The 25,773-nt window shown below is 40.7% G+C and overlaps 1 protein-coding gene across 1 annotated transcript in view; it reads left to right on the top strand.

The window, feature by feature from the left end:
* Positions 1-23,462, top strand: part of mtor (mechanistic target of rapamycin kinase) — a 109,860-nt gene extending 86,398 nt beyond the window's left edge. The window contains exons 38-58 of the mRNA XM_050064060.1: positions 2,617-2,734; positions 3,229-3,426; positions 3,766-3,866; positions 4,023-4,119; positions 4,353-4,451; positions 4,570-4,692; positions 6,812-6,994; positions 7,646-7,780; positions 10,003-10,177; positions 11,761-11,896; positions 12,097-12,244; positions 16,255-16,377; positions 16,898-16,980; positions 17,095-17,167; positions 17,258-17,332; positions 18,276-18,411; positions 20,438-20,503; positions 20,627-20,707; positions 20,979-21,059; positions 21,533-21,638; positions 22,905-23,462. Of these exons, the coding sequence (XP_049920017.1) occupies positions 2,617-2,734; positions 3,229-3,426; positions 3,766-3,866; positions 4,023-4,119; positions 4,353-4,451; positions 4,570-4,692; positions 6,812-6,994; positions 7,646-7,780; positions 10,003-10,177; positions 11,761-11,896; positions 12,097-12,244; positions 16,255-16,377; positions 16,898-16,980; positions 17,095-17,167; positions 17,258-17,332; positions 18,276-18,411; positions 20,438-20,503; positions 20,627-20,707; positions 20,979-21,059; positions 21,533-21,638; positions 22,905-22,920 (2,353 nt within the window). The 3' untranslated portion in view covers positions 22,921-23,462. The remainder of the gene's footprint in view (positions 1-2,616; positions 2,735-3,228; positions 3,427-3,765; positions 3,867-4,022; positions 4,120-4,352; positions 4,452-4,569; positions 4,693-6,811; positions 6,995-7,645; positions 7,781-10,002; positions 10,178-11,760; positions 11,897-12,096; positions 12,245-16,254; positions 16,378-16,897; positions 16,981-17,094; positions 17,168-17,257; positions 17,333-18,275; positions 18,412-20,437; positions 20,504-20,626; positions 20,708-20,978; positions 21,060-21,532; positions 21,639-22,904) is intronic.
* Positions 23,463-25,773: the final 2,311 nt, after the last annotated feature.

The raw sequence follows: 25,773 nt of genomic DNA, 5'->3' as shown, positions 1-25,773 counted from the left end.
ACACAGCTACTTATCACAAACCAAACAAGGCGCAGTGCCTACAGGTAGTACAGACCAGGTGTGTCTCCTCCACAGAGCTGCTGGTTTGCGCCTACACCTCTCCTACCGAGTGTTGCGTCTTCAGAAGCCTGGCACAGCCTTGGCACCTTTCCACTGTCATCACCTCACCTCACTGTGGAATGAGATGCAGTTTTCAATCTGTTTCAAGCAGTTGTCAGCACAACACCATTTTTTTTTTTTTTCTTCAAAACTTGACATTCAAATAACTATCATGTGTTTTCAGACGCGAATTTAGGGGATTAGATAATGGAAACTTTAGTATTCCCAAAAATAGCTGGGAATGACTTCAAAGTCTTAAAGAAGTTGTTTGTATGCTCTTGTGGCCTCATGAAAATATTTGAGGATATCTAAAGCTGTCCCATTTAGGTTTGAATGTTAGCTGCTTGCCTGTGCAGGAGACAGAATGATTACTTTTTCAGTTTGACTGCACACATTGTGTGTCCTGTTGGTCAGACAACTCAAAACAAGCCAGAGGTGCGACCTGGAACCAGATGGGTCTACTCCTGTGTACAGTAAATCATACAGTAGTATCATCTGGCCTCGTGCGCAAACACACACTAATCATGTGCCCCCTCCCATCTCATAAATCATTCATGACAACACACAAGCGTGACAACAGGCAGAAGGGGCTTTTTTCCACTTTTGTATCTTCCAGACAGCGATTCTGTCTGTTGGAGGAATGCATGTTGGGGAAAACACCTGTATAATGTCAGTCAGGACGGGTCTTCTCCAGACGTGCTGACACACTTTCATGAATACAGGTCGACTGCATGGTATGGAGCACACCTGGACTGCTCTGTCAGACACTCACATCCACACAATCACATGGATACCTCCACTCTCTCCCCAAAGAACTCAGTGTAATTTCACTGCTTTAAATCGTTAACCTTGGTGTCTCCTTTTTAGATCAACATGTTGTTCCAATGTCCCCAAACACCCCATCTTCCCCCTGCTTTTTTCCCAAAAGTTGAACCTGTTAACAGTTTACAGAAACTGTTTGGCATAGATGCGCTGAACCCTAACTGTACGCTCACATGGAAAAGCACTCAGAAGAAATTGCGTAATCCCAAAAGACAATTTACCGGAGGTGCTCTACAAACAGTATTCAAGCTGTTTTGGTGGATGGGTTGATAAAACAGAGCTTGCCAGTTGCTCAGTTTAGTGTAGTTGTATGTGAATTATATGTCTTGGCCCCACCAAACACAACTAGTATGACTATTTGCCTGCAAGCATGTGTTTTTGTGAGGGTGATGGACAGAGTTAAGTCCTCCTTAGGGATGCCATAGAGTTCACCGTCGGCTTAAATTAAAAGAAAAATGGTTCGGATAATTGAAAATCTCCGGATGTGATCCCAGAACCTATCCCAGCGGATAAATGCACTGCTGCTTTCAGTAGTGATACTTTGATAAGTGCCTACATGATATCCAAGTCTTGTATCATTATCTCACTGCTTTTTTAATGGACTGCCCTTGGAATGTACTGAATGTCACTGCCAACTCTCTATAAGCAATGACAACATAAGCATGGTTATAAATTCATGGTGATATTTCTGTGTCACTTTTGCTTTTACTTCCTTGTTGCTAATGCTGTCATGTAGTCACTGAATTAGTTGTTACTGCAGAGCTTTTGCAGTTTTAACAACAACTTCTGACCTTTGTAACTGTAATGGACTCAAAAATAGTTGAGATGTTTATTGTGCCTCCACGCCAGGAACAGGCATGGCTGGCAGCATTACTTTTTCAGGTTGTCTGTTCGTCCCTCCCATTGTCTTGAATGTGATATCTCAAGAATGCCTCGAGACGTTCCTCAAATTTGGTACAAACAACCAATTGGTCTCAAGAAAGAACTGAGTCGATTTTGGTGGTCAAAGGTCAAGATCACTGTGACCTTGTCTGTCCCATTCTTGTGAAGGTCCATTCGTGGAAACGACCACTCGGACTCAACGATAAACTGATTAGATTTTGGTGGTCAAAGGTCAAGTTCACTGTGACCTCGCGTCCGTCTCATTCTCATGACACAATCTCTCAAGAAGTCCTTCAGGCAGTTCCATCAAATTTGGCATAAATGTCCACTTCAACTCAACAATGAACTGATTAGAATTTGTCGGTCAAAGGTCAAAGTCACTATGATCACAAAACAAGTTTTTGGCCATAACTCAAGAATTAATTCGCTAACTATGACAAAATTTCACACAAATATCTAATAGTTTAAAATGTTTGTAAGGTCAGTGTTTTGTGACCATTATTCAGCGCCATAACTCAGGAACAGAAGGGGGAACATTTGGTCAGATACTGGATTGGTGACACTAATCGTAGGTGTCCATCCTGAAACTGTTATTGTTATTGTATAGATTGTCATTGCTCCCAGGTGTATGAAGCCTGCATGTTCAAGAATTTTTAATCAAAGTCAAACAAGGCAAATAATTTAACTTACACCAGGTTGGGCATGTTTTCCTTAAATAAAAAATAAATGTAAAATAATATTTTGATTGGAAGAAAAGCAAACAAATAAAATGTCCCCCCTCTGACTTTCTGTCTGTCCCTTTTCTCTATGTAGATGTTTCTTGAAGCTTGGGGAGTGGCAGCTCAGTCTGCAGGGCATCAACGAGAGCACCATTCCCAAGGTTCTGCAGTATTACAGCCATTCCACTGAGCATGACCGCAACTGGTACAAGGTCAGTATTTGCCTTTTAACTCTAACCTTTCACTTTTGACTTTACTCTGGCCGCAGTAAAATCCCAGCTGTGTCAGCAGGAGGTGGCTCTGACACTGATGTGTCACCAGGAAAAACTTTAGAACCCAATTTATTGCCCTTTAACCAAACATGTCGTAACATTGTTTAGATTTTGGTTTTGTCTGTGCACTGCTCATCTATTTGCTCATCAGATTGTTGTACTTGTGGTGCCTTTTGTGATGCAAAGATATGAGGTGATGGAAGAGCTGAGAACAGTTTCATCTTTTCTTCTCCATGCCCATGCTGCGGGCTACAAAGATGTCACTAACAAAACCCACATACCCCTCTCCCCATCCATCTTCACCAACTCCAACTCATATGTTTGGATCAGAGGGATATCCGCCCCTCAGTAAACTGGAAAATTACATCATGAACCGCATCAGTCACCACTTCTGAGAAATGCAGTTTCACTCAGTTTGTACAATCTCTCTGCAGGCTTGGCATGCCTGGGCAGTGATGAACTTTGAGGCGGTGCTGCACTACAAACATCAAAACCAAGGACGAGACGAGAAGAAGAAACTGCGACACGCTAGTGGTGCCAGTGCTAACAGTGAAGCCAGTAACAGCGACAGCGAGGTTGACAGCACCGACCACAGTCCCGTGCCCTCACCAGGCCAGAAAAAGGTCAATGAGGTGAGAGTCATGGAAAATTAAGTCCTCTTCACACCCATCATGTCAGTCATTTAGAGTTCTCCTCCTCTCTCAGCATTCCTAGTTTTACCAATGTTGAAATAATTCTTCAAAAAGCATAATTTTGAAGATACAACAAAGACCCTGCAAAATTAATTTCAGTTTTACTCAATTTTTGCTATGGCCAGTAATGATGACATTATGAATTTTGAACTCTAAATTATAGCGACTGTCCAGACCTTGCCATCCCCACATATGGTTGACACCAACACTACAGTCTGATCTCCAAAATAGCTTTTATTCTTGCTTGAAGAAGTATCTGATGTTTGCTGTCCTTCACAGGACCTCTCGAAGACATTGCTCCTGTACACAGTCCCTGCTGTTCAAGGTTTCTTTCGCTCCATCTCCCTGTCCAGAGGCAATAACCTGCAGGACACTCTCAGGTGAGTTAAAGGACTTTAACACACTGTAGTCATAGCAAACAAGAAGCACCCATATTTATGGTGTGAAAAGGAGGACCTCTAGTGGCCATTATCCTTAATAGTTAGGCAAGAAAAGATCCAGATTTAATGATTGTCTCCTGTTTTTGTACTGTTCAGGGTTCTGACTCTGTGGTTTGACTATGGTCATTGGCCTGAAGTGAATGAAGCCCTGGTGGAGGGTATCAAGACCATTCAAATAGACACCTGGCTACAGGTAAAACATGCATACACACAAGGAATTAGCCTAGAGATGAAGAAGTGTGTTAAATGAATCCCTATGCAAGTGAGGGGGTTTTAGTTGGGCAAAATGGCAACACTTGCTTCTTCTTGATGTTTAACTTAAATTAATAATAAAAGAAACAAACATATTGGCAGTTCTTGCTGGTTTAAGCACTTTTGTCAATGCTATGTTTTGAGTTTTTAGTCAGTATCTCTCTGCCTGTGCAGGTGATCCCTCAGCTTATAGCTCGGATTGACACTCCCCGAGCTCTGGTGGGTCGCCTCATCCACCAGCTGCTAACAGACATTGGGCGGTATCATCCCCAAGTAAGTCTGCTCACACTGCTGCTAATTCTGTTTCCCAGGAGAATTAAGAACACATTTCCTGTGTTAACTTAAAGCAGTACAATCAGTGATTGTTGGATTGTTCTCTCTTCGCTTACAGGCTTTGATCTACCCGCTGACTGTGGCCTCCAAGTCCACTACCACGGCCCGCCACAATGCTGCTAACAAGATCCTGAAGAACATGTGTGAACACTGCAACACTCTGGTTCAGCAGGCCATCATGGTACATAGATTTAATCATTTCTATTTGTCATCCCTCAATAAAATTATCTTCTTTTAGTTAGAAAGTGATACAGGTTTGTTCTTGAGGGTTAGATGGAAACATCTGTCTGTTTTTAATTTGCGTCCTGTCTATATAATATGAATCAATTCACCTGGAATATTTTTATGCCTCTGCATATGTGACAATTGTGACCGGAGGGATTTGGATTTTGTGTAGACCATCTGTCCCAGTCTTGTGAACACAATATTTCAGGAATACCCTGAGGGAATTTCTTTAAATTTGGCACAGACATCCTCTTGGACTCCAGGATGAACTGGTTAGATGTTGGTGGTCAAAGGTTAAGGTCACTATGATCTCGCAAAACAGGTTATTAGTCATAACTCAAAAATTCATATGCTACTTAGGAATGAACTTTATGCAAATATCTAATAAGATAAAATGATGAAATGACAAAGGTCAAATTTAGTGTGACATCATAGTGTTCTGCGAAAACTTTTCTGGCCAATATTAAACACCATGACCCAGGAACAGTCTGGGAGACAGTTGGTCAGAAACAGAATTTGTGACACTATCTTGGGTGTCCACCTTGTAACTGGGTTGATTGTATAGATCTTCTCTGCTGCTGGGTTGAAGATACATGTGAATCATCTATGTCTTGTTAGAAGATACACTTAATACTTTTTTTTTTCAATTCTTTTAAGACTTCACGACACATATTTAACGAGACAGACATAGACCCTCGAGGCATAGACCTGCAAGGCAGTGATTCTAGTTTTTACCTGTTGTGATATAAATTATCAGCTTCATAAGAAGCACTTTTCCTTTTCTCCTTATCTTTCTGTCTCACATTCAAGTTTAGTTTTTGGTCCCATAAAAAAAGGAAAGTTGCAGCATTAGAAATGTGCATCAGTCTGAATCAAAAAATCTCAGCTTCTTCCTCTGCCACTGCTATATACTTCTACACTAAACTGATCAGCCAAAACATGAAAACCACTGGCGAGTGAAGAAAATAACATTGATCATTTTGTTACAATGCAATGTTCTGCGGGGAAACCTTTGGTCCTGGCATTTATGTGGATGCCATTTGACTTGCTCCATTCAACACCTTTGCAGACCTAGTACACCCCCTCATGGCAACAGCACTACCCAGTGGTACTGATCCCTCCGGTAGGACAGTGCACTGTGCCACACCGCAAAAACTGCTCAGAAATGGCCCGAGAAACAGGACAAAGAGCTCAAGCCATCAACCTGGCCTCCAATTCCCCAGATCCTAATCTGATCGAGCATCCGTGGGACCCCAGAGGTGCCCCCAATCCACAGTGGGGCCTCCTTGTATTGGAATTGGCTCTGACCTGTCAAGGCATGGACACAGAACCTCTGGAGTGGGTGTCCAGTGGTGTCAGGAACAAGGGGTGTTGGTGGCGGACCCTTTGAGTCCTGTGGGTTGTGAGGTCATCCTACGTCGTCCTAATCCTACGAATGCCTGAACAGATTAGGACCTGTGGAATTTAAGGGCCAGGTCGATGCCTTGAGCTCGTTGTCGTGTTCCTTGGGCCATTTTTGAACAGTTTAAGAAGTGTGGCATGGTGCAGTGCCCTGCTGGGGAATCAGTGCCATCGGGGGTGCTGTTGCCATGAGGGGAGGTACAGCCTAAACAGTGTTTGGGAGGGTGGAGCACGTCAGTTGGCATCCACATGATTGCCAGGACCCAAGGTTTACCTGCAGAACATTGCAATGTAACTAGATGATCAATGTTAATCACTTCACTCACCAGTGGTTTTAATGTTTTGGATCATCAGTGTACTGTACTGCAAAAATCTCCATGAAAAATATGTTGCTGTTGCAAAGCAGGTGTGCATGCTTGGCAAGTTCTTCTCTGGATTGCAGTGATGTGATGTCTACTGTAGAGGAATTAGTTTCTCCTTAAGAGGCTTAAAATAGTTTTTTCTCCTCCTTTTTTCTTTTTAAATGTAAATGTCACATTTCTTATCTAAAAAAGTAATCTAAAATGTAGATAGAATCCATGAAAAGCAGATGCCTGATATCTTACACCTCTGAGTTTTTAGGGGAAGTATCAGAGAACAGTCTGACTTTTTTATCTATGTATGTCTTTATCCAGGTGAGTGAGGAGCTTATCCGAGTGGCCATCTTGTGGCACGAGATGTGGCACGAGGGTCTTGAAGAGGCATCACGTCTGTACTTTGGTGAGCGCAACGTCAAGGGTATGTTTGCTGTGCTGGAGCCTCTACATGCCATGATGGAGAGAGGACCACAGACCCTCAAAGAGACCTCTTTTAATCAGGTGCGTGCCATTTCAGTTTGGGGTTGAATTTAAAGTTTAGGCTGGTTTAGTGCAATACCACAAACTAAAGTCTCTGCACGTCTCCCATCCAACATAGATTAAAGGCTGCACGACAGTCCTGTTGTGTGCAAAAAAGACGCCACAAACTGAGCTGTGGTTTTTTAATCTGTTGTTGTGACATTCAGTGGAAACTTGAGTTCCTGAGAGGTGGGAAAAAAGTGCTTGATATGTGTTTTCACTTCGACATTAGTTTTTTTCTGTTGATAAGTGTCAATAAAGTTTCATTAACACACTGTAAATCAAAACAATGGGTGAATATTTGTAGAGGCATTGTAAAATTAGCTGTGTATTTAATTACCACAAATTAAGTGTGAGTTTGTACACACAACTGTTTACTTCACAGCCATAAGTCATCCCAGTGACCCTAGCTCTCTGCACAAGCAGCATCAGATGTTTCCATTCAGGCTGCCTTTGCAGATGTGTGCTATTAAAAACAAAATACTTACTGAATCCTAGATTAATCAAGTTGGAACAGCAATGTTTAATGCCTTGACATTCAGTTTTATAGTCCTGCTTTGGCAAACCATTTTCATTTAATTGAATGAGTCATTGCACAGGGACAGAGAGTGTTTGTCTCACTTCGTGCTACAGGCTTATGGCAGAGACTTGATGGAGGCTCAGGACTGGTGCAGGAAGTACATGCGCTCTGGAAACGTAAAAGACCTGACCCAGGCCTGGGACCTTTACTACCATGTATTCAGACGCATCTCCAAACAGCTGCCACAGGTGAGTGAAACTACAGAGTCACTGCACAGAAACTGTTGTACCAGTTTTTCTTATAAACCTCTTCTAGGATTACTGTATGTATATTGATGTCAAACCTCTCTGGCTCCTGGGAAAATTAGAGCTGACATCCCACCAGTTCTGCATCCCTATACCCCATTACAATTATTAGATGTGATGAGATATATTTTGCATTTCATGTCCTGACTCATTCTTTGATCTCATGACAGGTGAATCAGTACATACTTGTCTCTTAGTCATTTAAAGTAGCATAAAGAATGAGCAAGATTCAGCACTGGGAGATTAGGGAACAAAGGCCCTCTTTCATTCTTCCCTCTCTGGGTGAAGTCATTAAACAAGATGCCAAAAATAATGTTGAAAGATAGCAGAATGTGATGAGACAGGAGGGCAATGTAGGTCAAAGAAGAATGGCAGGAAAGCATGAGGTAGCATTGCTTCCTTAAATATCATACACTCAGTAGCCAGTAGCAGACAGCTGTTTTCTTGATAATTAACTTACTTTTTCCTTCATCAAAGATTCCAGTACGGTGTACTTTGTAGCTAAATATTTTTGCAAGTGCCCACTTATATTCCAAACACATTAAAGGGATAGTTCAGATCTTTTTATGTGGGGTTGTATGAGGTACTTATCCATCAGTGTATTACACATGCTTGATGGCAGTCCGCATGCTCGCAGTTTGGAGAAGCAGACAGTAGTACTGACACAGAAGCTAAGCAATGTACTGCAGGTGAGTGGGCAACAACAAAACATATTTTAGCCTCTTCAAAAGTCCCACCCAAAAAATTTAGTATCGGTGTAAGTTTATGCTACATTTACAGTATTTTCACTGCTTTACCTTACTGTCAGACAGCCATCTCCAACATGGAAATTAAGCCATTTTGTCACTCTCTCAAAAGCCAGACTCCATTGAGAAAAATAGTAATGTAGCTTTGCTCAACACACAAGTCTCTGGTCTACTGCTGCCTCAATCAGTTATGTTGTTTGTGTTATTGTATGACTGGTGTTTTAGAGGATAAATTCAGATTCACCACACAGTAACATTTTTTGATCAAGGCAGCAGCTCCCATGTTCAGCAAACTTAAATTTTTACAGTTTTTCTCAATGGAATCTGTTGGCCTTAATAAGAACATAAACGGGGAACTTAAGCTATTTATGGCTTCCACCTCAGAAAGTGCTGTCTGTGGCAAAGCTGTAGGGGTGAAATGTTCTCAATGTAGTGAATGCTTGAACTCGTATTCATTTTTAGTAGTGGCTTCTGTGGTGGTACTCCTGCCTGGCTCTCCAAACTTGGGTTGTGCCAACTGACATCTAATGTAGGTAATACACTGACAGTAGATAAGTACCTGATATGACCCGACTTCAAAAGATCCAAAGTATCCTTTTTAATAATTTCATAACGCTGTGTGTACATAAAAATTCTGTTTATGAGTTTGCACAAGGAAGCACTGCATCCTTATACAGATACACATATACTGTTAGCCATTTTCCTTGGTGGCATACTCAAAGTCAGTCATGAGTAGATGGCTTAAACTTTATTTACATAAGGTCTTGTTGCTTCTGGAGTGAAGGTTAAATTGAACTGATAGATGTCTTTCCTTGCAGCGGTAATTGGGTTTGAGGAAAGACATTAAAAACATTCTTTTCAGGAGCTCTCACTTGACATAGCAAGTGGAGACAACAATACTATTTGACATTGTGGCCAGGTCCTGCTGTCAGTGATGGTCCCCGCTGTGACATTACAGTAAGCAGCATGAAATACACAGCGACATAATGACATGCTGCGAGCATTTTATTCCCCGTCTGGGCATTAACATAGAAATAAACCCTCTCCAGGATGCATCCAAACAGCAGATCCAGAGCAGGATGAGGCCATGATGAAGTAACCACACATTAGCATTCAGGATTTAACTGTAAAAGCATTTAAATGGTCTGCCAGAGTCTGAGTGGATGCAGTTTAAATCACTGATGGTTGACTGCAGACAAGCAGAGAATGCACTTATTGATGGACACATAGAAAGTGAAGTGTTCCAGAGTGATTTATTTAAGGTTGTGAAAATACAACTTTTTGTACATAAGACCTTCACTGGGATATGAGCCAATGTCTGCAACACTCTGCATATTGGTTTAGGCACTGTTGGCAGGAGCTGTTTTGCCACTGCAGACTAAAAACAAATTGTCTCTTCCTCATCAACTTTCCATGCAGCTGACCTCCCTGGAGCTACAATACGTGTCTCCAAAGCTGCTGATGTGCCGAGACCTGGAGCTGGCTGTACCAGGCACTTATGACCCCAACCAGCCTATCATCCGCATCCAGTCCATCGCCCCCTCCCTGCAGGTCATCACCTCCAAGCAGCGCCCACGCAAACTCACCATCATGGGTAAGATTAGGAGAAAATTGCACAGGCCTTGTGGCTCTGAACCCATTATATTAGGAAAATAGATTAAAGAATATCTGTAGTCAGAGTGGTATGCTTTCAGCAGGCGTGGGCCATCGCATTAGAGAAAATTCAATATTAATAGAATCTTTACCCAAACAACAAACAGCTCCAAGGCCACTATTTATTTTGAATTCATCAGTCATGGCAAAGTTCTGCGTGTGGATAATATAGTAGAAAAAAACCTTCTGTACAAACAGAAGCAAGATTAAACCTGTGATTAACTTAATACCACAATGAATCCAAATCAACACAAAAAACTGCCTTTTTAAAACTCAATGGCCAGAGAGCTTACGTCGTAAGTCATGTTTGTTTTTTGTTTTTTTCCTATCCTTAGAGAAATGGTGCACTCAGGTCAGATCCACTTGTCATCTTCCCAACACCGTCCATCAGCATTATTTTGAATACGAAATAAATAATCCTGACATTTTATCCCTTCCTCTGCTTTGTTATATGAAATACGCCACTGAAGTGCCTCTAAAATGGGACCGTGCTATAAAGTCACCTTGTATTGAAGCCAAATCCTCATATTATCAATCACAAATGCTTCACTTTACTTCACTCTTTACCACTGCACAGTGTGATACCTTGTTCCAGTGTATCCCATCAGTGTTACACAACATTCTCTGTAAAAGATGATAAATCAACTGACCTCTGAAGCAAGACTTCAGATTAAAACCTGTCAACCACTACAGGCCTCTTAGATTTACCGCCAGCGCTCTGTCCCCCTGGTGACACACAATACATTGCGTACTGGGATTGTCATTAGGAGCAGACTGAGGATAAAACAGGGACTCTGTCTAACTCGTTCCACTGGAAGTATCAGTTAACTCCATTAAAGGTAGCATGGTAATTACAGTGTAGGTGAAATCATTGTAATGTGCTCTGTTGAGAACACTGAGGACAGTATAAGATAGTGGAACAATTAGATAAGTGACATCATCTTTACTTCAGATAAGTAAAATGCAGTTTCCTCACTGTCATCCTAAAAACTTCATTCTGCTTAAGAGAATTGAGTTGATGTCACAGTTCATCCAGTGCTAAGATACATATTTTCCACTCCACTCCACGTGAGTTGCTCAAGAAAATGCCTTGACATCAGGACTTCATGTGAACTTCACAAGGTGCTTTCATTAAGCAGCTGTAAAACCATGTGTTTGTTCTTCTGCTGCGCAAATCAAATGTGGGGTTCTTTTTCAAAGAAGAGCTTTTTTTTACCACAACTGCTCATATCTGTCACTTTGAAGAGGGGTTCCAAACCAAGGGTTACCATAAAGTGAGAGATTATTGGGACAGAGCCTACTGTAGGAGTGATGGGGTTCATATGAAATCATTTATTGCCTGCTCAAACTCACTAGACATTGCTTCAGGCGGAGGTAATGGAGATGCAGCTGCAGAGCAGCAGGGGAGCACCCTAGAGAAAACCCGCTAGTACTGCCAAATCTGACTATATAACGATTCTTATATAATGCCTTTTCCCTTTTTGAGCAGTATATCAATGTTGCGTTTTGTGGCGCCCTCTGCAGGCAGCAACGGCCACGAGTTCATGTTCCTGTTGAAGGGCCATGAGGACCTGAGGCAGGATGAGAGAGTCATGCAGCTGTTTGGTCTGGTCAACACACTGCTGGCCAATGACCCTGCGTCCTTGCGCAAGAACCTCAGGTAGACACACAGTCATGTTCACACACACACACACACACACACACACGCACACACAGACTCTGAGGTACAGTACATTTCGCACATCTCTTGAGCACACACATGCTCTCAGTTGTGGACTTGAAGTAAAAAAGTGAAACTGACAATGACAATGAATTGTATGTTTGTTTGTGTTTGTTTTGGCTGTGTGTTGCAATCATCAGCATCCAGCGCTACGCAGTGATCCCCCTGTCCACCAACTCAGGCCTGATTGGCTGGGTGCCCCACTGTGACACCCTGCATGCCCTCATCAGAGACTACAGAGAGAAGAAAAAGATTTTGCTCAACATTGAACATCGCATCATGCTCAGGGTAAGGAGCCACTATCAACCATTAGGTTTCTACTTCCTGCATTTTAATGACTGAAAACAGACTGAATATGCACTCACCTGCAACATTAACCCTCTGAGACCTGTTGGGGAGGTCCCAGCTGACATTACTGTGTTTAAGAGGCTGTGGCGCACTCGATTTTTAAGCTAGTGCAGAATTTTGGTGATGGAAAAACTGGCATTGTCATTTTCACAGGAGTCCCTTGACCTCTTACCTCAAGTTATCTAGATTAGAATGGGTTGTTTGGCTACCAGTCTCCCCTTTACACCCACTTGATGCTAGTCCCATGCAGTTTTGGGCAAAAACCATGTATTTTTTTTGCATGCAGCACAAACGTGTTATTTCTGCCTATTCTAAAAAAATGTGTATTTGAATATTTTTTCACACAAGGGTCCCTAAACAGTCTTGTAATTTCATGAATTGGGTGGAGACTCTTGTGGGTTCAATGAGCCCAATTTAATTCATGTGTGATGATGTTCGGCCCTGTAGAAGCCATTTCACTGTAGTGAGACTATTTTTAAAGCTTGACCTCAATGTATAAAATAACCCACTATGACCTTTAGATAATTGCAGCCACATGAAACTTTACAATCACAAACAAGAGATCCAAGGCGTTCAGAGAATGAACAGAAGTCTTTGCCGTCCAGTGGCAAAAGAATGCCGTTCTTACAGAAATCTCCAAATGCCAGAAGAAAAAGAAAGATCCCCTATCCTTTCTAAAAACGACAAAAAATGATCTATGCTGGATCTCAGAAGGTTGAGATGTTAGAAACAATTTCAGTACATTCCCTGGTTGGGTTTTAATTATATGTTACTAAATACACATTTATGTGTAAATGAGCTTATGTCCTTGCATATGATTCACTGTTTTGTGCCAACACTTGCCTCATTCATGAAATGTTTTTAAATGTGTTATTTTCATATAAAATGTCCATGCTAAATGAATGAAATAAATGAATACTAGATTCATCAAAGCAGAGGAAGCGTCTGTTTTCAATGATTACATTGATGAATTCCAGTTATTCTTTAATGACAACACATTCACAGGTCCTCAATGAATAAATTTAACCTGATATCCCTGGCGCAGAATTACCCAATTAGGCATAGAGAACACACAAACACACACAATCTTCATCACTAAAATGTCACTGCGGGAAGTGAAAGTGCATTGGATGACATATGAGGGCAGAGGCAGAGCAGGTTAAGACCCTGACATTCAATGTGCAAAAAGCTTACAGACTGGTTTGATTGAAATCTGTACAGTGAAAAAAGGCAGCATGGCTACAGGAGAAAGGCAGGGCTGAAGTTCAAGTGTCATCAGTCCAAAATAGGATGATGACAACATGTCCAATTGCGAAATGATTTACTGGTCGACAGGATGAAAAACAACCTTGTCCCAGACCTTGTCTGGTTGAGAATATACAAGCAGGGAATGTCACTCTCAGCTCCTCCGACAGTAGTCCACTAATCCCAGAATAATATAACAGGGATCAGTCATTAACTAAAAATGAAAAACAATCCCTCGGTCTGGGCATATTTTCAGAGGAGCCTGGTGAATAGCTAGCCTCAACAGTAATAGGGAATACTGAACCCAAACAAGCTGAGGCGTTGCACATGCAGGGTCTAAATTCACTCAGATCTGAGAGCAAATTGATGCAGCTAAACCTTTAATGGTAATTTCTCTGTGCACACATTTTCTTCTCCTGACATGTTTTGAATAAGACTCTGTTTTTTTAATTTAGTAATAGTGTTGTTAATAGTGTGTTTCATTCAGCCTCTTTAAATAGAAAAATATTAAATTCACCAGTCAGTCAGCCAGGCCATTAATCAGTTGCAGATAAAATATAAGGAAGATAGGAGACTGAGACAATAATAGATAGTTGTCTTTTGTAGTGTCACTGTGTTTCTTTATAAACCCCAAAATCATCTTAACAGTTCATTTAATGTTAAGTATCACTCTGATTCTTTTCAGTTTGCAGGAAATCCTGCTGTCCCATGCACAAACACAACCTGTGACATTGAGAAAATAAAACAATCGTTATTTAAGCATTTTCTTTAATCAACTCCCTCACTGTAATGGGACCTACTTACACCCAGTTTCTATTTTTTAATAACCTGAAACAGGCTTCTGTTTCTGTAACATCACCAACCTCTAGTTGTAGTTACATTAACATGTTGAATGTTTTTGGGCCAATATACAGTAGCCATCAATTTCATTTAACTTAAGTAGATATCATCACAGACGGTAAACATTAATAGGGTGTCTGTCATAAAATGTCTTAAGTTTAATTTTAGAAAATATTACACCTTAAAAGTTATAAGATTTATCCAATTTATCCAACTTAAGCTATCTCCATCAATTATTTTTGTTAAATAAGTCACGCTCTCCTGCGTGAAAGTCCATATTTTTTAAATAGAAATAGAAATCTTAAAACCTACTCCTGACCTCATACTGTCTTTTTACCTCATACTTGCACTTTTGTACTGGCAAAATGCAGATTAATCTAACTCACTCTAATATCCATATTCCTAAATAAATGTCTGTCATTTCACCGAACCACATACTGTATTACTGGATTACTAAAAAAAATACTGGCCTGATTTAAATGACACTAGGTTGGGGTGCTCACCACCCTCTGCTGCACGCCATCCCCTGTCTCTCCCCATTTCACACTTAATACACTGTCCTGTCCATTAAAGGCAAAGCCCAAAAAAAATAATCCTAAAATAAAGACACTAAGTAGAGAGATGAAACCATGGGCCAAGGTTGAACCTGTTCACTTTTGTTAACATTGTGAGACTGTCTTGGTGGAATAAATGCCATACTTCTTAAAATCCGGTAGACAGTAGTAAAGTGCAGTAGTGACAAAGCAGACAATTGTAATAATACGATGACTCTGTATCACAATGCACATTAACGGGTACCAGTAATCCTCTGAGGTAGCCTACACATGGAGTTGCTCAAACTTTACGCACGGTGGTTTCATGGGAGAACTGGTACAACTGTAACAACATCGCAATTGTAATATTTCGTCACTGTCCGATGAAAAACACCTATCTCCACTTTTGACGATTTTGACTTTCTACAGTGCGTGGAGTGTCCATAATATTCCCTAGCAACCGTTAGCGTTGGGTATCCAAATGACCAATGGAAAGGCGTTTTATTACATCATCTATTCAACATGTATCCTCATTGGGTGTCAGAAGTGTCCATCATAGTGCGTAGAAAGTCAAAACCGTCAAAAGTGGAGATACGTGTTTTTCATCGGACAGCATAAGATGTTGCAAATATAAATATGTGCATAGCATTCATCTAAATATATTCTTACTCACATCCAAATGTGAATTGTCTTCAGCAAACTTCCACCAGAGATATTTAGGAAAAGTGTTTGGACTTACGACAGCAATATAGAAGCACATAATAAATGCACAGTTGAGATGATGGGGTGTCAGCTTGGCACAACCATATTTTGACGTCATTCTAACAGTTTTGGAAATATATCCCGATAATATAGTGGATGAGCTTCCAGATTTGCATGTCATACAAGCCTGGACCATTATTGTGGAGGTCTCAGAGTGCCCTTCTAGCTAAATAATACCTTCCAAAGCTTGTCATACCGTAGCTGTCATATATAGTTAACTAAATAGATTCAGGAGAAACTCAGCAGCCACTAAAATCAATGCAGGTGTGCTAATATGTTGAACATGAAAATATTTTAAGTGCCTTTTGGAAAATGCCTTTGCCCTGTGTGTGTTGCACAACAGTGCTCCCAGTAACTGAAATTAAATAAGACTCCGCTGTAAAGTACGTGATGATATTTGGACTACAATCAGTCGTCATGGTTTTGGAGACCCAGGTTGAAAATAAGAATCATTGTCCTTTTACTACATTTCATGAGCTCTTCACTTTTAAGAGTCTTGTCTTAACATGTGCTGTGATAGTTTTGTTCACATTTAAAATGTGTGTGTGTAATTGGCTTTGTGTTTTTTAGATGGCCCCAGACTATGACCATCTGACGCTGATGGAGAAGGTGGAGGTGTTCGAGCATGCCGTCAACAACACGGCCGGAGACGACCTGGCCAAGCTCTTGTGGCTGAAGAGCCCCAGTTCTGAGGTGAGACGCCCTACTTCTTCACTCTGTTCAGCACAGGGGAGGATAATTGCGTGTACTTGATCTTTACAGCATCCACCCTCACATTTCAGTGGCTGTAGGGTTAAATGTCAAGATCTGGAAATTAACGTATTTCATTTTTGGAAAGATTTTCATTTAGTGTGGTGGAAACATAGAAAAGGAAAACTTCTTTAGAAATGTATCCATTCTAACTTTTCTAATTATTGAGGTAAATACAGTTGTATTTAAATAGAACTGTTGTTTTCCCTGAAGAATCAGTTTTCTGGGTTGTGTGTCCTACTTTCAAACCACTGACTTAGCGGGATTTAACAAACAGACCTTCAAATTGAATCCATTTTTAGGAACATTAGTAGCTCGTGTTCCTGATGTTCTGCATGTTCAAGTCTGTGAAAAGATGTATCAAGCAGCCTGCCAGAGATCTCTGTGCCATTTTCCACACTGCTCTGCTTTAATGTTATGAACCAGAGGAGCTCTCTTAATGCAGATGTTATCTCTCCTCCAGGTGTGGTTCGACAGGAGGACCAATTACACCCGCTCCCTGGCTGTGATGTCCATGGTGGGCTACATCCTCGGACTGGGTGACAGGTGAGTTTCTCTGCCAGTTGAAGTGTCGCATCATTTCAAACGGATTGTTGTAATAATAATAAAGAGTAATCATAAGACATAATTGAGGAGATAATGTCAATGTCTATTCTCCAGGCATCCTTCCAACTTGATGTTAGACCGGTTAAGTGGAAAGATCCTCCACATTGACTTTGGAGACTGTTTTGAGGTGTGAGGAGATTCTCTTTATATATATTATCCACTGATTTTTTTGAAATTTCATTTATCTGAGACTGACCCTCATGACAACCCTCAACAGGTTGCCATGACCAGAGAGAAGTTCCCCGAAAAGATCCCATTCAGACTGACAAGGATGCTGACCAACGCTATGGAGGTATACAACTCTGTAGTATCTTTTGCAGTGATAATTGTGAGCAGGGTGTCTGCAGGCCCTTAAAAAGTCTTAAATTAACAAACTTAATTGCCACAAACATTTTAACTAATTTTATTTATCCATATTTTCATTTATTTTGTCCAAATGAGTCAATCTCTTCTGTGTGATAGTCCACGTCTGAGATTATAGATCTTTAAACCTACTTCTGAACCTTGTACTGTCTGTTTACTTTATACTTGCACTTACCTGTTGCAAAATGTAGATTAACCTAACTCACTCTAGTAACCTTATTCCTACATAAACCTATGTCTGCACAGGACTACATATGTACTACGTACCTTTAGATGTACCTTTATAATCACTTGCAGTGCTAAAAATCATCATTTACCAATGTTACATTAGGTTAAAAATTATTTTTGAAAAAGTCTTACAAAGCATTAAATTTAGTGTCTAATACCTGTAGACACCCTGGTGAGTATTACTGCATGCAGGCTAGATTAAAGTAGCCATAAGAGTGTTTGCTTCAACTTGGAAAGTCAAAAAAAATATCTTTTCTTAATTAGTTCTTCCTTTTTTTCCATCTTACTTTTTTTTTTTTTTAATCAAAAGTCATGACTCGCACTGTGCCCTGTATTTAATGAGGAAAGAAGAAAAGCAATTACAAATGAAAGCATTAAGAAAAAAAATCAATATTGTAAGAGGGTCAAGTTGGCTCATCTCTTGAATAACTGGATTTTTAAAAGTCAGAAATCTGTTTAAAAAGCTTTTTAAGGCATAATTCAGGGATCTAATGAAAGGGCTGCACCTCCCTCAAACCCTTAAAACACCATGTTGTGTCCTCTTCTTATTGTGCTCTTTTTAATGTACAAACACAAGACAAAAACTTCTCATGTTGTAAAAGGCTTGTTTCTTTAAGTAACGTCTACGTCTGGTTGTGTGGCAGGTGACAGGCTTGGACGGTAACTACCGGATCACCTGCCACACAGTGATGGAGGTGCTGAGGGAGCACCGGGACAGCGTCATGGCTGTGCTGGAGGCTTTCGTCTATGATCCGCTGCTCAACTGGAGGCTCATGGACAGTAAGAGATCATCAGCTGTACCCTTTCAGTACATTTAGCAACGTCAGCTTCAGTACAGGAACACAGACAACAGAAAGTTTACATGTGGCAGACTGAAATAACCACGACAGTATCACATGCGAATAACAACTAGAAGGGCACTCGGAGACCTCCTCCATGGCCAATAGTCAAGTCTTGTATGACACGCAAATCCAGCGCGACCGCTTCAAAATACGGCTGAAGCCTCATCATGTCAGTTGTGCTAATTTGGAATTTTTTTTTACATATTTAATATACATTTGTGAAAACCAGAAAACACTTTATTATCATCTACATATGTGTTACAGTTGTTACAGTTCTCCCATGAAACCAGAGTCCCAGAGTTCTCCATAATGACTGCATCCTATATGAACTCTGTGCAGCTACATGTGTAGGTTACCCATGATTTAAGACTGGGTGATATGGAGAAAATTAATATCAAGATATGGTGGACTATGTACCACTATATCGAAATTGTAGGGTTGACTATTGGTACTTTCGCAAAATATTTACACAGTGAGACATTTGATAAACAACCACCAGTAATGTGGATATAATGACAGAGTGGGTAAAGGCAAATAATAGAACAGCCAGAACAGTCTGGTATGCTCAGAAAATGACATCACGTTTTGTCACCGCCGCACTTCACTACCATCTACTGGATTTAAAGATGTAAGGCATTTATTCTGCCAAGGCTAAATCCCCTATCTCGCTATATTAACGAAAGCAAAAAGTAATTTGTGTGGGGCGTCAGTGGCTTAGTGGTAGAGCAGGCGCCCCATGTACAAGGCTGTTGCCGCAGCGGCCCGGGTTCGAGACCAGCCTGTGGCCCTTTGCTGCATGTCACTCCCTCTCTCTCTCTCTCCCCCTTTCACACTTAACTGTCCTGTCCATTAAAGGAAAAAAATGCCCCCCCAAAAAATATCTTTAAAAAGTAATTTGTGTATCTGCCTTGTGATTGGATCCACTCCAAAACTGAGTGGCCTCTTCCTCGGCCCATTCTGAAACATTCCACTAAGTTTCATGAAAATTGTACCAGTAGTTTTTTAACAATCCTGCTGACAAACTAACTAAGCCAGCAGAAAACATAACCTCCTTGGCAGAGGTAATGAACTATATGTGAACAAGTTCAGCCCAAAAAAATAAATTTTGCGAAGGTCAGCACAAATTACTCCGTTTACAGTAGAAATTCCTTCTTTGAAGTGGTTGAGTGTTTGGAGCGTTCTCTTTAATCAGACAGGGCGAAAAAACCTAAGTGCAGTTCCAGTAGTAAAATGGAAGTCTATTTGGTTCCTATGTGAAAGAGAAATTGACCGAATGCTTAAAGAAGTGCTGTAGACATCTAAAGGTCGTTGGTTGAATTCAAGTGAACAAAGCGAATGAATATCTCTGGCACTCTTTCAACTAATACTGTCAAGGTTGCCTTAAGCAAGGCTTTTTATCTGCAACAGTAGAATACATCGGTTTTATTGTAAAATTAATAAATTATAAAAATCATTGTGAAAATCGAATTGTTTTGGTTTGGAATTATCTGTTTTTTAGTTGTTTTTTCCTTTTTCTCAACTATTGATGGTTTCTGACACACCCACAGGGACTGCAGGGTGCACTTCTTATAAGCCCATTTGTTTTTCTCTCAATTTCTTTCTACACTTTACATTACAGTTACCATTTTCTAAGTTATTAACACCACAGTAGGACTTTATGTAATGTAGTGTGGTGTGGTGAGCATTTTTCTCTTGCAGCAGGCAACATAGCTTTTAGGTGCGTAGCTATATATCTGGACGACATTTTACATAATTCAAAGAGATCTGTTTTTCTTTTGTACCATCAGTGTTTTTCAGTGAATATCAGAGCCTTAACTACTTGTAAAGGTTAGAAAAGATCTTCATCATTCTGCATTTAAAAAGGTCAGAACAATGCTGCTGCTTCCTGTGTGATGGATAAAAAATAGTAATTGTCATGTCAATGGGAAAAAAAGACTCACATACCTTACGTGTTCCACCCACAGCAAACACCAAAGGCAACAAGCGTTCTCGCACCAGGACCGACTCGTATACCGCTGGACAGTCAGTGGGTGAGTCTACAGTACACACTGTATGCCCTGTTTCCTACTTGATAATATAAAAACATGTTTAAACCTGCAACTGTGTGTGTGTGTGTGTGTGTGTGTGTGTGTGTGTGTGTGTGTCGTCTGCAGAGGCTCTTGAGGGAATAGACCTTGGAGAGACCACACACAAGAAACCAGGGACCACAGTGCCTGAATCCATCCACTCCTTCAGTGAGTTTCCCAGCATATTCTGTCATCAAGGGGTTATTTGATGAAGCCTTTCATTTTTCCTTGTTCGTTATACCACAAAAATACCACGCTCTCTCACTGTCATAAACAATCATTGCGATTGCTATGTTATTGTAAGGCAGCACGTAAGTCCACTTTTATTTGAGCTGCTGAGAGGCTTGGGGTATAGAGAGAACACTTGAATATGCTTTTTCTCAAGTTGCTAGTAGTTGTTGAACATGAAGCCGGCATGTTTGTGTTTATTTTTTTCCAGTTGGAGACGGCTTGGTACAACCTGAGGCACTCAACAAGAAAGCAATTCAGATTATAAACAGAGTGAGAGACAAACTTACAGGTGAGTTCTGCAGCACTCAACTAGCTCCACCAACCTAGATATACAGTAGTCGTACAAAAGCTTCTATTTGTCTAGAGTTTTGACCTATTTTACTTCATTTTTCCCACAAGGCTCTGCAGGAAGTACAGCTATCTTTTTGGCACTGTTAAACTTCCTCTGGTTAGATTTGAATATAAAATGTAAATCTTAAATTACCATGTAAACAAAGCTGAAATTCCTTACTGTGAAGTTGGTCAAGTTACTTAAAAGGTGCAATGCTTTATTGCAGAAATGCTTTATATAATCATGTCAAATGGTTAGATGTTTGATTCATACTTTACCTTCCTCAGTCACATTATTCCAGTGTGGGCTAACCCACCATCTATTGGTATTGCTGATTGAAGTCCTTGAAAGACTGTCCAGACTGGACTTGTTCAGTCTAGACTGAATGTTCTGGTAAAGGTCTTGTGTTTGATGAGTTTTGTTCCCCGCAGGTCGGGACTTTTCTCATGATGAGACACTGGATGTGCCGACACAAGTGGAGCTCCTCATCAAGCAAGCCACATCACATGAAAACCTGTGCCAGTGCTACATTGGGTGGTCAGTACTGCTGCTTGAGCTTGCCTGTTGTTCTTATCACACAGCTGTTTGTGTTTGGTATGTTTTGCTTTGTAATTTAATTAGAGCAGTGACGTAGGCCAGCAGAAATCCACCCAAAAACTGCTGACCTAAATGATGGTGATGTAAGTTGATTGCATACGTGATAACACATGATAACCCTTTCCACAGATCCCTGTAGCTTTCCCACATTTTTTAATTTATCACATAACTGGTGTGCAGAGGACGAAGCAGAGTAAAATAGGCATCCAGGCTTTGCTTGAATGAGCAAAACCCAAGTCCCAAAAATTTGCTACAGTGTGTAAGCCATAAATTAAAACAGAATGCAGTGATTTGCAATTCCTTTATAACCTACATTCAATTGGATTCAGTACAAAGACAAGATATTTAATATGTAAACTGCTAAACTTGATTTTGTTTTTGTAAATATACACCCACTCTGAATTTGATGCCTGCAACATGTTCACTAATTGTTGAAGTTTTTAAAGTAAAATTTTTTCTCAAGATTCATAAGCTGAACCCCCAAAATCTTCAAGATTTAAATACTTTCTGTGTGAGCAAATGGGCCAAAGTCACATTCGAACACTGTGAGGGATTAGTTTCTCCATACAGGAAGCATCATGAAGCTGGCACTCTAAACAAAGGCTTCTCCAAGTATTAAATACATTTCAGTTAGTGTGTTCAGTACTTTTTTCCCCTGTGTCATTCCACTTTATTTCACATAATAAGTTTTATGGATTGAAATGTTACAATTTCTGTATCTGTGAAGTCCAGACATATTGCCAGTGTCTGATCAAAATTGTATTTGTATACCTGCGCCGGAAATATGTTTAATAAAAATATTTTGACATACTACTTAATGTCCCCACTGTATGTCAAAATGATTTGTCAGTCATTGCATTCTGTTCTTCTTCACATTTTGCACAGTGTCCCTGGTTTTTGGCATCTGAGTAGGTAATAATGACTGACTTGTAATTTCCCTGGCCCTGGCAGTCTACTTGTTGAAGTGTCCTTGGGCAAGATACTCAACCCCAAATTGCTCCTGATGGCTGTGCCGGTGGGTGTGGGTGTGCGTGTGAATGTCTACCTGATGAGCAGACAGGATAGTCTCAGCCACCAGGGTATGACTGTTTGTGTGTGATTGGGTGAATGCTGCCTGTGTTGTAAAGCGCTTTGAGTGGTCGCTAAGATTAGAAAAACACTATATAAATGCAGTCCATTTACCATAATTTCTTTTTCTGTCTTCAGGTGTCCATTTTGGTGAAGAACCCTCTCCGGCAGACAAGGTTACACTTGACATTTTTCTCACCGGTGAAACAAGAAGAAGCACTCGACTCAAATAGGTATCCACTGAAAATGTACTTAAGCCATAGTGCAGAGCCTTTGAGAAAGATTTTTTGTTGTTGTAGAGTTATTGGATTTTCCAGTGGCACGTTTTATGAGACAGGATCTTAAGAGCTCAGTTTTTACCTGATGATCATAATTTTACTCAAACTGTTGTCATTGCTTCAAATGACTCCTCGCTTTAAACACCATAATCAGTTGCTAAAAGCTTTCTACCGTGGCCATATTGTAATAAGTTATGACATTTCTTACTTCTCACACTGTATTAAAAACCCACCAGTCTGTTGTATCATTGTGTATTAATGTGACAAAATTCAATAACATGGTATGCCTTTAATTATCTTCTTTAAAGTTTCCTGAGTACAATTTGATTTGAGATGATGAGATAATATACTGTGTGGGCATTTGTGTGCCATTAAACCCTGTACAGATACCACTGTGACTGCACTGTTGTTTTTTTGTACAGTTCATGTTTGTGTGGCTGAGCTTGTCACACTTACTGCTGTTAAGAATAGAAAGACATTTATCAATCTTTCTTTTTGCCTGTCTTTTCTATTAAGAAACAAGGGGTGTAACTCTTTCCTTGTTTTTCTCCTAGTGCCCACAGAGGGCACTCTGACTCCTAATAAGATCCTTCTTCATCTTTTCAGGAAATACTTTGAGAGAGAATGCACTCGTCAGGCCAGAGATGATGAGATCAGACTAGATTCTCATATTAAACCCGAACAAAAAAACAGAAATACTTTAGATTTTAAACGTTTTCTCTCAAATTGAAATAAGATGGCTGCTTCAAACAGCAGCTGCTCTATATTTATCCTCATCTAAGGACCAGAGGGAGATGCCGTTGTTCACAGTGAATGCAGTCCTTGACAGAAATAAAACCGAATCAGATGTAGCAAATTGCAGAGGCAGCAGTGGAGACAACTATTAATTTGGTTTCCTGTGCTGTTATCTGGTCAATGCAAGGTAGCTTCTGTTTTACTTGGGCTCATTGCTATTCTCCCTCTCATTTCTCCATTTATTTCTCCCCTGCATTCTCCTCTGAAGGTTAATTACTTATAGATAGTTAAGGATTACGGATCAACAAAAAGCAGCCCATTGATCTCTTCCCTGCCGTGCCCACCTCTGCAATGTCACACTCTTTACACATCGGGACAGAGGCCTGGTGATTATCTGTTCATATCGATCGATTCCTCCTCTGTTTTCCCTCGCTTTCTTCCCCCCTCCCTTGCTTCCTTTACCTGCACTCTGTCACTTTCTTCCCTCCTGCCGCCAAAAGCTCATTATTGAAAATGTGACTTTTCATAGTCTGCGCCACCATTTCTGTTGTTCTTTCTCACTCGTCTAATTTGTTTGTATTTTTTCAGCCTCTCAAGTCTGTTGAGGGGCAGGCGAGTCAATAGCTCAAGTTAAATAGGCTGCATTGATTGGGAGAGGGATTTAGCTGTTTACCAACTGTGGAAATGGGCTTGGGCCACAGAAAAACAGCACGGGTGTCTGCATGGAGCAAGTCAATGGTGACAAATGATACTCATTGGGAGACAATGCCCCTAAATGAGGGAAGGTGAAGGGCTTGGCAGCGGAGGCTGGGGATGCAGCAGGCCATGCTCCATCAACCTTTAAGGTTGTCACATGAGGCCGTCCACAGCTGGCACCTTGAGCCAAGACATGAGGAATGATGGTATACAGCAACACATTCACAAGTATGCGCTCCCCCGCTGGGACCCAAGCCTGTTTCTCGTTCCTGTTAGTGTTTCTTCCATCCTTGAGCTTGTATTCCTCCACAAGAGCTCCCCTCTGGATGTTATTCCACTTTCTTGCACTGTCTTTGGCTTCTCATGACCTCCAGAGATTCCATAAGTGCTCTATCCAGCACTCCTCATGTGTGGAGTGAAGTCACAAACCAAAGAACACTCATGATGGAGAAGACTTTTTTTTCTGGTAAAAGCATCTAATTAAATGTACTTTCTCGTTAATAGTCAAAAATGCTTCACATATAAGAACATTGTAAATCCATCAGTTAGCTCTACATACACTGTTCCACAAGAGAGGGGTCGCCTACACGTTTCTCAACCACTAAGGTCGAAAGGAGGTCAGCAATCTTAGCTGAATCTGTTGATCTGATTGATTAGCTTCTTTTTTAATAAGTTCTCACTGCTTGTTAATATTTACTTTCTTTACTCCCAAGAGACAGAATAGTGGTAGGTGGTGATGGAAGCTGTTAGTGGCTACCTTCCCTCTCAGGCGCTACAAGAAAAAAAGGTAAGTGCTAAATCAAGGGAATGTATTTGTACCATCCACTCCTGTCTCAGCACTGGCTGCAGCTATGCCTTACTCTTTGTGAAGCAGTTGCTTCACAAGCAGGACAGGATTATATGAAACTGGATGTTGGGACACAAACATGAGTAAGGACTCTGATTTGCTCATTCCCCTTAAAGGGATAGTTTGGATCTTTTGTAGTTGAGTTGTATGAGGTACTTATCTATAGTCAGTGTATTTCGTAGAGTAGATGGCGGTCGACACACTCCCTGTTTCGAAAAGCAGGCAGAAGTGGCAAGTAATGCACTGCTGTGAATGGGGGCGGCACCAAAATGTAACATTGTAAGTGTACGCCATAGTAGGAGTATTTTCACTGCTTCACCTTGCAGCAGAAAGCCCTGTCTTGCGTGGAAATCATTAACAGCTTCAGTTTCCCATTTATACTCTTGTGAAAGCCACCAGACTCTGTTAAGAAAAACAGTCATTTAAGCTTGCAGAACACAGGAGCTGCTGG

This window comes from Epinephelus moara, chromosome 16 (assembly GCF_006386435.1).
Source record: "Epinephelus moara isolate mb chromosome 16, YSFRI_EMoa_1.0, whole genome shotgun sequence".
NCBI classification, from domain to species: domain Eukaryota; kingdom Metazoa; phylum Chordata; class Actinopteri; order Perciformes; family Serranidae; genus Epinephelus; species Epinephelus moara.
Note: the sequence above shows the minus strand (reverse complement) of the source record. Positions and strands in the feature narration are given on the sequence as shown.